The 13,802-nt window shown below is 42.9% G+C and overlaps 1 protein-coding gene across 3 annotated transcripts in view; it reads right to left on the bottom strand.

Annotated features, from left to right (window-relative positions):
• Positions 1-13,802, bottom strand: part of VPS53 (VPS53 subunit of GARP complex) — a 135,694-nt gene that overhangs the window by 57,696 nt on the left and 64,196 nt on the right. For all 3 annotated transcript variants that reach the window (XM_026517807.4, XM_026517811.4, XM_044390816.3), the window contains 2 exons: positions 7,793-7,894; positions 1,398-1,492 (listed from right to left, as the gene is read on the bottom strand). In XM_026517807.4, the coding sequence (XP_026373592.1) occupies positions 1,398-1,492; positions 7,793-7,894 (197 nt within the window). The remainder of the gene's footprint in view (positions 1-1,397; positions 1,493-7,792; positions 7,895-13,802) is intronic.

The raw sequence follows: 13,802 nt of genomic DNA, 5'->3' as shown, positions 1-13,802 counted from the left end.
TGTTCTTCTGGCTACGGGGCCTTGTCTCAGAGCCGGGGCCAGCCTGTCTCCAGAAACCTGACCTTTCCAAAATCTGCCTTCCAGTGTGGAAGGGCCTTAACAGTTCCTCTGGCTGTGGACAGACATTCAGGATGAGGAGGGGTCTTCCTCCTTTGCATGAATAACGGACATTGGAACTTGAAGATATTCCTCTGACTGAAAATTTTCAGGAACTCCTGAGTTTGTAAAAAGTACATATATTAAATGGATAATAATCCATAAAATAAAGTAAGAATCCACCAGTCCATACTGACATAAATACACACACACACACACACACGGGGGAGAGGGGGAAGTGCTTCCTTACAGAAGAACTCCAATTAAAGAATAGAGGAGAAATGATAGAAACAGAAAACCAACACTTGGCAAACACTACAGTAATAACTGCTTCAGGCAGAAATCATCAAGGGATGTCAAAATGAGTGGGCAAAGTGTGAGGAGAAACAGGATATTCACTAGTCCCAAAGTATCCCCCCATGAGATACTTATTAATTACAAAGAGAAAAATGGTAGCTTCACAGCAGAGAAAGCTAGCAAGCACCACCTTAAGCAAGTGAGCAAAGTTACCATCACCAGTGATGGGACACACCCATATGATGTGCCTCCTGATATGACGTACCCAGAGGGACACGACATCATCTGTATGGCATCCTTGCCCACAATGCATAATCTGGATTGAATCAAGAGCAAACATCAGACAAACTGAAACAGAGGGCACTGTAGAAAATAACTTGTCGATACTCTGTGAAGTGTCAAGGTCATGAGAGACAAACAAAAGACTGAGGACGTATTCAAGGTAAAGGGAGACCAAAGAGACCTGACAACCAAAGGCATGGTGGGATCTTGGGCCAGAAAGTGGACATTCATGGCATAATGTTACCCTCCTGATTTTGATAATTGTGATTATGTATAAAATGGTAGCATTCTCAGGGGGGAGAAGGATCTATGAGAATTTTTTGTAACTTTCTGCAAGTCTAAATGATTTCAAAATGAAAACCTGAACAAATTATACTTGAAAATATGTATATTAGAGATTCAGCTATCTTTCTCCGTTTTTCAGTGCCTGACATGGTCAAGCCTGTCTAGCTATATAAGAGCTCAATGCCCACATGGGAAAGGGTTGTTGGGATTCATTTGGGACCTTATTAGAGTTAAACTCAGGCTTCTAAGATTTACGGATACAATGAATAACATTCATACGATATAAAAAAAACCCTTAGAAGGTTTCCAGGGAGGGTCACAGGAGGCCTGCTAAGTCCCTCCTTCAGCCTTTGGAAGGAATTGTGCCCTTGCGAGGCCCAACCATGACCAGAGGAGGGAGAGACACAGTAGAAAACAGCAAAATGTTCATCACTCACTTGTCCTGGGACTCAATATACACGTAGAGATGAGGCTCGAAACACTTGGAAACAATGCCATGAAATGGATTGTCTGGGGCTTTCGGCTTCTTTGGCTGTAAAGGGGGGAAAAAAAGAAGAAAGAAACCTACACTTGAGCCATCTTTGCAAGCTTTTAAGCAGTTTCAAAGAATTCATCCCTTCAAAGTTTACTCCTGACATAGATAAGAAGCAGTCAATAATGTCTTGCGTTATGACTCATGCCAGTTTGTGAACAATGAGCCAGCTTTGTCAGCATCGCGGACTTGCCCTGTCTGGGGAAAGATTTACTGCTGCTCTGATAACACATGCGCTTTCAGTCTGGAAGCTATTCATCATCCGACTGTTGTTTTAAAAATTTAAACCCAAGCTACTAACGGTATCTTATATTTGTACAGTGCTTTAGAATTTATAAAGTGCTTTCATGTGATCTATTTCTGACAGCCTCCACTTAGTGACTGTTATTATGGACCAAACACTCCAATATGAAATAACATCTCATCTATTCTTCACAACAACCCTCGGTGTAGGAATTAGTACTACTATTTTACACCTAAAGAAAGGAAGGCTCAGAGGGTTCTAGCAGCCTGCCCAAAGGCACACAGTGAAGCTTCCTACCTCCCGAACTAGAAAACTCTTTCTATTATAGCATTGCTTTGCCATGATGGTTCCCGGCCTGTTGAACTGCACTGATGAGTAAATGCAAGAAAAAGAACGGTAAGAGACCAACATAGCATTGCTAGCTTTTTGTTTTGTCACTTTCCATTCTCACCAGTCCCTAAGAGTATTTTACACCCAAACACTTTATAGGGAGAAAACAGCATCATGAGAGCAGTCCTTCTTATGAAAAGACAGTTGGTGACCTTATACCAGACAGATAGATATATAGTACACAGACAGGCAGGCATGCAGGCCATTTTGTCTTTATTTTTTGCCTTGGACCATTGTAAAACAGGGCCAGCACTGGTCCCCAGTTGATACTTAAAAACCACTGATATATTAGGCCATCTAGGTAGGTAAGCATTTAAAAACTCCATTTGCTTCCTAATTTCTTTTCAAAATATCTAAAAAAAAGGGGTGCCTGAGTGGCTCAGTCGTTAAGCGTCTGCCTTTGGCTCAGGGAGTGATCCCGGCGGTCTGGGATCGAGCCCCCCATCGGGCTCCTCCACTGGGAGACTGCTTCTTCCTCTCCCACTCCCCCTGCTTGTGTTCCCTCTCTCGTTGGCTGTCTCTCTGTCAAATAAATAAAATCTTTAAAAAAAAAAATCTAAAAAAACTAAGTGAAGATCCTCCGACATATCTCTTTCTATTTATAAAAAAAAGTCAATTCTTTTTATCATCGAATGCCAGCACAAGGACCCCCAGCCCTTGCTGGGGTTGATACCAGAGTAAAATTTGGGCATAAATTGATACCAACAGCATACTTGTTGAACTGTTCATATCTTTTAATTAACACAGGAAAAACTAAGCCTCTAATGACAAACAGAATGATTCCCTTCTTCTTTAACTTCTAAAAATAAAACACTGTAATGGTTAATAGCATCTGTAAAAACTGGAAATGAACCCCCAAAATTAAATGTCACCTTTAGACATAGCCCATTCAGTCTCCTGTGTAACTCTCTCCCTTATCACTTCAGAGAGTTCCATGACCTTAGTTTTTTTTTGCAAGATTTTTAGAAACTCTGGTCCTTCCTAAAATAATTATAATTAGGCTGTTTTCCCTTATCACCTAGAAGCCACCACCAAAGTGAGGTCTGAGGCTGAGAGCACAAGAGACTCCCCAGCCTGGGTTCACTGAGTTTGAATTGGCTGGATCCAAAGTTCCACTTCATTTCACAGATGCCCTGGGACTTTCTCCCACACTCCCATCAGTTTAAAACAGCGGATCCGTGATGTAGTACGATGGCTGTGTAGGGGTGGTTCTTACCTAATTATTCTGTATTTTCCAAGTCAGTTATTTATTATTTCATTTTTTTCAATAAGGTTAAGTGAATAGACAAATGTAATTTAATTTGTCTAACTTCTGTAAGGCCAGATATCCTGATTTTAGAATTGAAAACTATAGCCACGATACCCATTATCTTTTTATTAATACAGTCATCGTAAGGATAATTATCCTCTTTATCTACATTTTCTTCCTGTGACAAAAGTATTCACATGTCTGCAGGATAGCTTCTGATAATTATAAATTGGGAGTTTATAAAATACAGAATGTTGTCATGTTTTAAATCAAGTATTTTGTATTTGGCTTTGTTTACTAATTTATGTGCAATTTTCCAATTACTGACCATGTTTTAGTTTATCACCTTAGGAAGGCTACATTATGAAATCCAAGCTCTATAAATTAGATAACAGTCCTGTACTGACATTACATTTTCTGACTTTGATCTGTGGTCATTTAAGTGAATGACCTTCTTGTTAGGAAATACATACAGAAATATTTAGAGGTAAAAGACATGATATATGCTAACTTACAAACTATTCTAAAAGAGAGAGAGACAGAGAGGGAGGGGAAGACAGGGAGAGAGAGGGAGAGGAGGAATGGGGGGCGAAGAAAAGGAAATGATACAGTAATTGTAGCAAAATGTTAACAACTGGTAAACCCAGGTGCAAGATATATAAGTTCTTGTAATATTCTTAAAACTCTTCTCTAATTTAGGTATTTTCTTTTTAAAAAGGAAAAAATAAAAATAACAATAAAAAGCTTGGGAGATGGGTGCCAATGGCCTGGCAGATAGCCCCAGAGACCGTCATGGAGCACTCAAGCAACGGCACATCACCAACACTTTGGACAGCCCAGAGGACAGCAGTGTGGGAAAACACGGGCATTCGTGCCTGAGTAAAACAGGGCTTAGAATCAATTTCACAGTTTTAACAATGCACCATAGTTAGGGTAGCTGTCACCACCGGGGGAGGCTGGGAGATGGGTACGCAGGACCTCTCTGCACTCTGCAACTACTTAGGAATTTATAATTATTTCAAAACACAAAGTTTTTTTTTTTAAAAAGTGGTACAGGAGAGTTGGACTCTGAATGTGAAGTGGGTTTAGGAATATCTTAACCTATTTATTTTGCTTTTATTCCCTTTTACATATGTGCAAAATGATATACAATAAAAATCTGGGTCTAGAGAAGTCTGAGGAGCTCATTCAGAGTATGTATAAGAGACAGACTCTAAGTGATAAAAGAAAAGAACTCCGTGTTATTCCAACAAAGTCATCGCGGTCAGTCTTCCCCAGACCATGTGTCCGATGACGCCCTGCAGAGCACTCCGAACCTGAAACTCAGGGAGCCGCATCATCAGACAGTGTGGCTGTCCCAGCCCTATGGGCAGGTGACTGCTCCACCCTGCCTCTGCCCACCAATGCCACTCCTGGCAGCGAGGGGAGACCCAACACCATAGCTCCGGGTCCCTTGCAACGTTTACAGTGTGAGCTGGAAGCAAAAGGGGAACAATGGGAGGGACTGCCCAAAGTTTCCTTTTTGCTTTTTTTCCACAGGGCTGTCTCCGGCCTATAGCTGCTTGATGACCGTGCTATTTAGATAAGAGGTACTGGAATTTCAGTTCACACTGGCTCTCCCTGTGAGCTGTCCGGCTCCCCAAAGGGTTGAGTGTCTGCTGAAAGAACACACGAAGTCATTTAGCAGTAGCATTCGGGCTGCCTGTCTGAGTGTGTGAATTCTGTCCAAGAGCCGCAGATGTTTCAGTTATTTCCTCCCGGAGTTTGAGGGAATAATAGAAGGTTACTGTTGTCACAGTAAGGAGCTCTGCAGCTGGCCCCACTTCCTTTTATTACCATCCAATGTAAACAGATTAAATCTAACTGCTTGGATCACCAGAAGGGTACATTTTTAAACCAGAAACTCCTTATTCTTCTCCCTTTTTCTTCGAGCACCCTCAGTCCCCTTTCACATGCCATTTTTTTCATCACTGGGAGTATGTTGGCAACTGGTAGCTCAAACTAAATACCTTTTTTCAAGTTCACACTCTTTCCTCAACAGCCTATGCTGCACGAGTGAGCAGGGAGGGACCCTGTCCTTGAGGGCCAACTATCTACTTACTGCAATGACACAATGGGTTGGGTAACCCAGACGACTGCTGGGGGCCTCCCCCACACCTCTGGCTCAGCTCACCCCTAGCTTCCCATGGACTTCCTCCCTAATCCCCACAGGGCTCCTGCGCTTTCTGTACACCCAACTCCAGAAGCCAGTAAGTGGCTGGGAAGAGGGAGATCCTGGAGCTCCCCCCTAATGGACCACAAGCAAGACAAGTGCTAGGGAGGCTGCAGGAGGCTGGGGATGGTATACAGGTGTCGTCACTAACAAGTGACGGCCAGTGAAACTGCAGGTGGGTCATCTAGTCCAGGGGTCTTGGTACTTTCTTTTTAAACAGATCTCAAACCCTTGGTTCGAAAGAATTTTTCCCTGGAATTCCATGAAAAAAGTGACTCAGAACCGAACTGCTCTGTTTGGAAGGAGTCAGAGCCCTGGTCTCCTCCCAACCCCCCACAGGGACATGTGATGGGGTACCAAGGAATATAGTTTGAAAACCACGGCTCTCTCTAAAGATGAAAGCACTAGTCAAGCCGAGAGAGAGTAAAAACCTACCATGTGGTCAGTTAATGGCGGACCAGACTCTGCCTCTGCTTTACCGCCTTATCTGTGCTCTGTGTCCTTAGAATGAGCAGTCTCGGTCCTTACAACAATAACCTCTACCTTCCAGGATGAGCAAAAAGGTCCATGAGAAAGACAAATCATATTTCATCTAGTAAACAGATTTTGTAGTAATGGGGGCCTCTATCATAATCCAGTTTAATGATATCCAGGGATGACAGCTGAAGGGATAACTTTTCATGGCAGCACAAGGACAATGACAGCCACCGGCACTGGGAAGACACAGGGCCCTGAAAACGGCACTACACACCAAAGCACTACAAAGCAAGCTCAAAGGGTGCAGGTGATGGAATGTGGGTGGAGGACACACCAGAAGAACGAACTCTAAATCCAGACTTCTTCCTATCCCAGTGCTTCCTCCCCAAATGTGACAAATGCATTTCTTTAGTTAGAAGAAATCTTTTGTTATCTCTCACACTAGCTGATATGATGGCTTTAAATCAATTATAGCTAATCTCACAGATCTCTGGAAAATAGCCATGAGGCATCCTTCCAGTTTTATTCATTCACCTGTATTCATGGCATTCATTTCTGGGACCTCCACTTTTCACCGAGACAGCACGGTGTAGTAAAAGCTTCATGGAGGGAATTCTAGTCTCTGACTTCCAGATCTTGCTTCCAGTCCTAGCTCATCCATGCCCAAACTCTGTAACCCTGGGCAAATGGCTTAACCTCTCTGAGCTGCACACACTGCAGCTCATATAAAATCCTACAAAATGAGAGGCAGGCATTGGGAAGACGAAATGAAATAAAGCACGTAAAAGACTTTGAAACTATGAAGCCCATAAAAATGTGAGGTATCCATGTTATTACAATTATTTAATCAGTGGACCAGACACGTTTTACTGCATCACTTCAGAATTGCTCCTGGAATGCTGTTCTCTTGGCTCCTGCCATGACTGTACACCTACCCTCACCATGCCAGGAATGCAGGTTAGTGGCAAGTGCGTGGCTATGGGGTTCCCAGGCCTCCCTTTTGGTGGTGTCTGGAGCAAAACAACGCTATAAAATAACCCTCGAGCAGCCAAGTGTAGAAAATTAAAAAGAAGGATCACTAATCCAGACAGGAAAAGGCCTGATTTATTGCTCTAACCGCTCTGTCATAAAATGGCAGTGAAACAAAAACACCATTCTATAGGATGAAGGGAGAGGAAATTTAGAGTTGGACAGAAAATCCGAAGGAAATGAAAGTGCTAGTGAGCTCTGAAAAGTAACTCTCCAAATATGCCTTTGGTCACCTTGATGTTTCCAGGCCTCCCCGATGCCTGCCAGACCTCGAGTGCTCAGCCTGCACTGACTGGAGGCCTCTCCTAGCTGATGGTGCTGAGAACTCTCCTGGGGATCCTCGAGCCTCTCTCCTGTCGTCACCGGCCAGATGAGAACCTAATCGAGAGCTAGGCTGGCAGGTGCAGGAGATGATGAATGAGGTGGGCAGGCGTTCTGCCGCCGCACCACGGACCGATTAAGCTTGTGCGGGTTGCTCGTTCCAGCGGGGAAGCTCTTTGGGGACAGAGGCGGGCAGGAAAGGCTGTTCTTTCACTCCGTTTCAAAATGCACCTCCAGATAAGGGCTTTCTATAAAGCCCACCAGAGTTACAATCCCTGAATGTGGTTAATGGCCAAAGGGCCACATGTAGAGGGGGCAGACCCATTTTCAGAAGCAAACGTTAGGTAGGAGGCATATGGAAAGGCAACCTGGACTTACCTGATCTAAATCTCCTTTCTCCATTGCCAGTTCCTCCATCTCTGGTGCTGGCTCATCTTCCAGGAAGGGATTGGTGGATGGGGGCGGAGACTCGAGTTTTTTCTGTTAGGAAGACATGGGAGATAGGTATTTTCTGAGCATATTCTCAATACCTTTCCCCATTCATCTGCTTTTTCCAAGTCTCTCTAACCCCTAAATCATAAAATCTGATCTAATGAGCAAGAACTGAGACAACACGGACCACATTCTTACCTACCAGCCTTCATACTATTTCCCATCTTCCTGAAACCTACTGCCCACCCCACCCCAATCCCAACCTGGTTAAAACTCTCATTCATCCTTCAGCCCTCAAATTAGAAGTCCCTTTTTCTGGGAAGCCTTCCCTGTCTCTTAAGATTGGGACAGATGTCCCTACTACATGTTTCCATCTTACCCAGTATGTCCACCTACCCAGATATTTATTAAAATATTGAAACTGTCCATTTATTTGTCTTGTGCCCACTAGATTCCGTGACGGCAGGGGACCATGTCTGTCTTGTTCCCCCTCCTACATCTCGGCGCCTGGCATTTCCCAGGTGCTCCCTAAATATGAATGAATCAAAATGCTGGATGGGTTGGAATTCAAGAACTATAAAGCTAATCTTATGTGTTCTAGATTACAGACAGAAGTCTCTTCCCAAATAAGTCTCATTACAACAAGTATAACAAAATCTCCTTGGGAAAGGTTAGTTCTCAGGACCTGATTATGACCACTGTTTTAAAACATGGCACTGAGTGGGACCACGGGCTGGAGTGGGAAAGCTGGAGGCAAGAGGTGTGGGTCCTAGCTCCAACTCTGCAGCACTGGCCAATTGCCTAACTTCTCTCGGCCACAGCATCCTCATCTGTTGCACGAGGTTGTGGTTAGGACCACCAGATGGATCGGATGTGATAAAAGGTGCAGAGGGAAAAAAAAAAAAGGCACAAAAGGCAAAAAGGAGCACGTGACACGTATAAGGGACACCGGTGATGTTAATTTCAGTGCAACAACAGAATCGAGGCAGCTCTTTGGAATTTTTTTTTTACAAATCTGGCTCCAAGATGTTGTTTATGCCAGGGAGCTAAAAGAAAACTAAGTGGATGAGGAGAAAAGGGATTGGCTGATGCTGGGGATGAGGGGAAGGGTCAAGGAATGGCTCTTTAGAGACAAGAAGCCAGGTGGAGAGGGTGTTTCTAAATGTACTTGTGACACTTTTGCATATATCAGCAGAGTAACTTGAACTAACCCCTAAGCCAAGAGGGACAGCACATGGACTATATAGTGTGAATGACTTTGTCAAGTGCCAGGACATCAGCTGAAGATATACCAAGAAAAAGAAAAAGAGCAAAACAAATTAACAGAAACAATCCAGAAAAATATGAAAAACTTAAGTACAAAAAACACAAACCATATCGGTGTCTGGTTTAGGCTTTAAGACCATTCTGCTTACACTCATGTAAACTATTTAATTTTCGGCCCGAACACTTGGATGCTGTTATGTTGCCAGATAAAGACCCAGTGTATAAGAAAAGCCTTGTGATCAGTGCATTAGGTCAAGGCAGTCATTAGTAGGACAGTGATTTTTATGGTATCCTGCTGAGAAACAAGATGGTCTAACAACCAAGCAAATACTTAAAATTCATACACTCCAAACTTTGGCTTGCTTTGCCTGATACGGGAAAAAAAATCCCTATAGACTTAAAGCAAAATAGTTTATTTTTAGAATTAGGCTGTTTTGGGGGTGCCTGAGTGGCTCAGTCGGTTAAGCAGCTGCCTTCGGCTTAGGTCATAATCTCAGGGTCCTGGGATTGAGCCCCATGTCAGACTCCATGCTCTGCGGGGCACCTGCTTCTCCTTCTCTCTCTGCCTGCCATTCCCCCTGCTTGTGATCTCTCTCTCTCTCTGTCAAATAAATAAATAAAATCTTAAAAAAAAATTAGGCTATTTTTAGAAAGCAATATATCTTTGAAAACAATATTTCTAAATGCTTCTTTATACAAGGACATTGGACAAGGAGGGCCTCTTCAAGGAGGTGATGAGCAGAGACCAGAATGAGGAGAAGGCGCTAGTGAGGCAAAGATCTGGAAAGAGCATTCTCAGCAGGGGACCTGGTGCAAAGGCTGGGATGAGCTTGGTGAGTCTGAGGGACAGAGAGGACGACAGGGGGCGTGAAGCAAGAGAGGCAGCCGGAGCCTGCTCGCAGAGCCTTTGTGGGCCACGGTAAAGGTGAGATTTTCTTCTCACAGGAACTGGGTAGTCACTGGGGGGGGTTAAATAAGGAAGTGATGTGATCTAATTCAGATTTTTCTTTTTAAAGATTTTATTTATTTGACAGAGAGAGACAGCAAGAGATGGAACAGAAGCAGGGGGAGTGGGAGAGGTAGAAGCAGGCTCCCAGCAGAGTAGGGAGCCCAATGTGGGGCTCGATCCCAGGACCCCAGGATCAGGCCCTGGGCCAAAGGCAGATGCTTAATGACTGAGCCACCCAGGCGCCCCTCTAATTTAGATTTTTTAAAATATCATTCCACTGCTGTGGGGAGGGAGGATGGATTGTAATGGAAGAAGACCAGACGAAGAGGCCGCTGCTGTGTTCCAGGCAAAGACAGTACAGGACTGAACTAAGCTACTGTTGTGGGGACAGAAACAGGTGGCCCGATTTGGGACATATTTAGGAGACAAACCCAAGAGGACTGGTGGAGAAAACGAATGTGAGGGTGAAGGAAAGGAAGGCATCAGGGACCATTTACATTTTGGCCTGAGCGGCTACATGGCTGGTGTCACCATTAACGAGTGACAAGTCTGGGTTTGAGTCCAGGCTCATTCACTTGGATACGCTTAGCTTCTCCAAGCCTCAGCTCTTCCCCTGCAACGTGAAGGGACACAAACGTCCACCACACAGAGCTGGGTGAGGATCAAATGAGACCACGCACGTAAAGCACAAGATATGGACATAAAGCAGCTCAACACGATGTCTGGCAAGCAGGCAAAGCTCAGTAAGTGGGAGCTCTCATTCATATTTAAGGGCGCAGAACCGTGGCAGTGCCTCTCCCAGCAGAGCAACTCTCAGATGGGAAAGAAGTGGGAGCACACGGCTAAGAAGTTTTGTAAAAAAGAACTTTCAATCACAAATAAGATCCTGCACCTGCTATTGTGCCTCTCTGGGAGATCTCCAGGAAATGAAAACAATGGGTCCATCAAATTACAAACGCACAGGCTCCCTGAGCTTCTGCCTTCTTCCCTAGCCTCCAATGAGGCTCTCCAAGTACTGCATGTACTGATGCCCTACCAGTAAATATTATATGAGAAAACGCTAAGGGGCGGACACAGACTCCTGCTGTTTGGAGGGCGACGTTACTGCTCAGAATAATTTGCTGTGATGAAAGAATAAGTCTTTGCAGTGAGCAACCCCCCGCACAACTCAGCCTTCTATTGCAAGAGCCCTGGTGTCAGAGCCAAGCAGACCACACTTCTCATTTCTGCTCTGCAGCTGTCGCAGACCATAAAGAATTACAAGTTTGGGTTTAGATTTTAAATAACTCAAATGACATATTCCATGAGCTCTGGGGCCGCTAAATAAAACAAAAAAATTGCCAAGAAATGAACGACTTTCCAATTTTAAAAGCATTCCTTCTTTTTGCTATGATGACAGTTGATTTCAAGTCCATACAGCGAAGAAAAATTCTTCATATAGCCAGTTAATTCCTACTAATTAAACCACATGGGATTCCCAACACCTCCAAAACAATAAGGCGCACAGGATGGCCAAGCTGTCTAGCTGACTGCTGGGAAGAGAGACCCTGGCTTTAGTCAGTAGTGTATCTGCATCCGAGTCTGCCTGCACAAATCCTTTTCTGGGGCCCTCGCTCGACACTTCAAATTATCAGAGAAGGAACTCTGAAATTTAAGACTAATCCGTTTCCTTTCCCTGGGGGAGAAAGCTTTCAGTTATAAGATGAAAATTCCACAATTTCTGCATTTCTCATTCCATAAATACTTTATGCCAGCCCAATTCCTGATTTGTTCTGAAAGAGATGGCCTGGAGGCTTGAACTGATACGACTGCAAACACAGGGCCCTGCACAGCGGGTTTAATATTACTGGGACCTCTCTTGGTACCACCACGCTCATATCTTATATTGTGACCCTTACGTATAGGCTTCTTTCTCCACTAGACCACAGGCACCTGTCTGATTCAATTTTTCATCCTTTCTGAAGGCTCTGCGCAAACCGAGAGCTTAAAAAACGTTTGGGAATAAATCCTGATTGGATGAGAAACACTCAATAAAATCCTCTTCAGACACGTGGACAATACTTTCTATTTTCTATAAACAAAACAAAAAACCCGTGTGTGTGTGTGTGTGCGTGTGTATGCTTGTAGCACAGTCTCAAAAATATACCCCGAACTATTAAACAGTGGACAATCTCTGGGGAAAGGGATTTAGAGTAATTAAGAAGGAAGAGATTATTCTTTTAAAATATTTTATTCTGTTTGAGCTTTAACAAGCATGTATTTCCCTCCCTCTCTCTCTCCTTTTTCTGGTAGACAAATTATCTGAAGAGTGAAGATGATTTATAACTAAATACAGTATTTCCTAAAACCCTTAATATTTTAAAATTGTGATATATAATTAACATCAAATTCACCAAGTTAGGTGATTTACAACTGAGTGATTTTCAGTACGTTCACAAGGTTGTACCACCATCACCACCATCTAATCCTCAAACCTTTTTACCCCAAAGGAAGCCCCATATCCATTAGCTATCACTTCCAATCCTCCCCTTCCCCTAATCTGTGGCAACTCTTAATCCATTTACCGTCTCTATGAATTTGCCTATTCTGGACATTTCATAGAAAATGTGGCTTTTTGTGTCTGGCTTCTTTCACTTTATATAGTGTTTTCGAGGTTCATCCTGTGTTGTGTGTCAGTATTTCAGTCCTTTTTTTTTGGCTGAATAATATTCCAGTGCATGGATATACCACATTTTCCTTAACCATTTGCCCATTAAAAGCCATCTGGGTTGTTTCTACTTTTTGGCTATTGTGAACAGTGCTGCTATGAACATTCATGGACAAGTGTTCATATGAACATGGGAGAATTGTCAATTCTCTTGAGCGTATACCTAGGAGGAAGCATGTATTACTCTAAAAAAAGTTTCAGATTGCTTTGCCTTTTTTTTTTTAATCTGGCAGAGTTACCCCCTTACATTAGGCATCGGTATGTTAGCACCACGAATTGCATGAAAACAAATAGTAACTATTTCTTCTGAATCCTTACAAACCATCACTAACATCCAGACTCAGTGCTGGGGGACTAAGCAGGTGCATTCATAAGAGACAAGGATACAGAAAACAGTTTAAAACAGAGGCTTTCTTAAATCTGAAAAAACTCATACCTTTTGGCCCTATAATTCAACATACTTGTATCATAAGAAAACAATCTCCAATGTGAACAAAAATGTGTTCACTGTGGCCTTGTTTATAGTAGTGAAAAAATGGCAATTACTTAAGGATCCAACAAGAAAAGGGTAGTTAGGGAAATTCTGGACCATCTCAAGTATAATGATTGAGAAACCACTTAAGATAGGACATATGAAGAAAAGTAAGCTATAAAACTGTATTTACACATCATATATAAAAATAAACTCAATATGGATCAAAGATCTAAAATATAAGGGTCAAAAACTATAAAACTCTTAGAATATAGCATAGGTAAATGCTTGTGAACTTGGGGATGACACCAAAACTCAAATAACAAAAGAAAAAAAAAACCCAGAAAAGTATGATTTCATCAAAATGGAAAACTTTTGCATATCAAAAGACACTATAAAAAAAAGTGAAAAGACAACCCACAGAATGACAGAAAATATTTACCAATTGTGTACCTGATAAATGACAGAATATATCTAGAAAATAGTTTTTAAAAACATTCCCACAACTCAACAATAAAAAAGACAAATAACCCAGGGATGCCTGGGTGGCTCAGTCAGTTAA

This window comes from Ursus arctos, unplaced genomic scaffold, assembly GCF_023065955.2.
Source record: "Ursus arctos isolate Adak ecotype North America unplaced genomic scaffold, UrsArc2.0 scaffold_24, whole genome shotgun sequence".
Lineage (NCBI taxonomy): Eukaryota > Metazoa > Chordata > Mammalia > Carnivora > Ursidae > Ursus > Ursus arctos.
The sequence above is the reverse complement of the archived record's forward strand: the minus strand, read 5'-3'. Positions and strand labels throughout refer to the sequence as shown.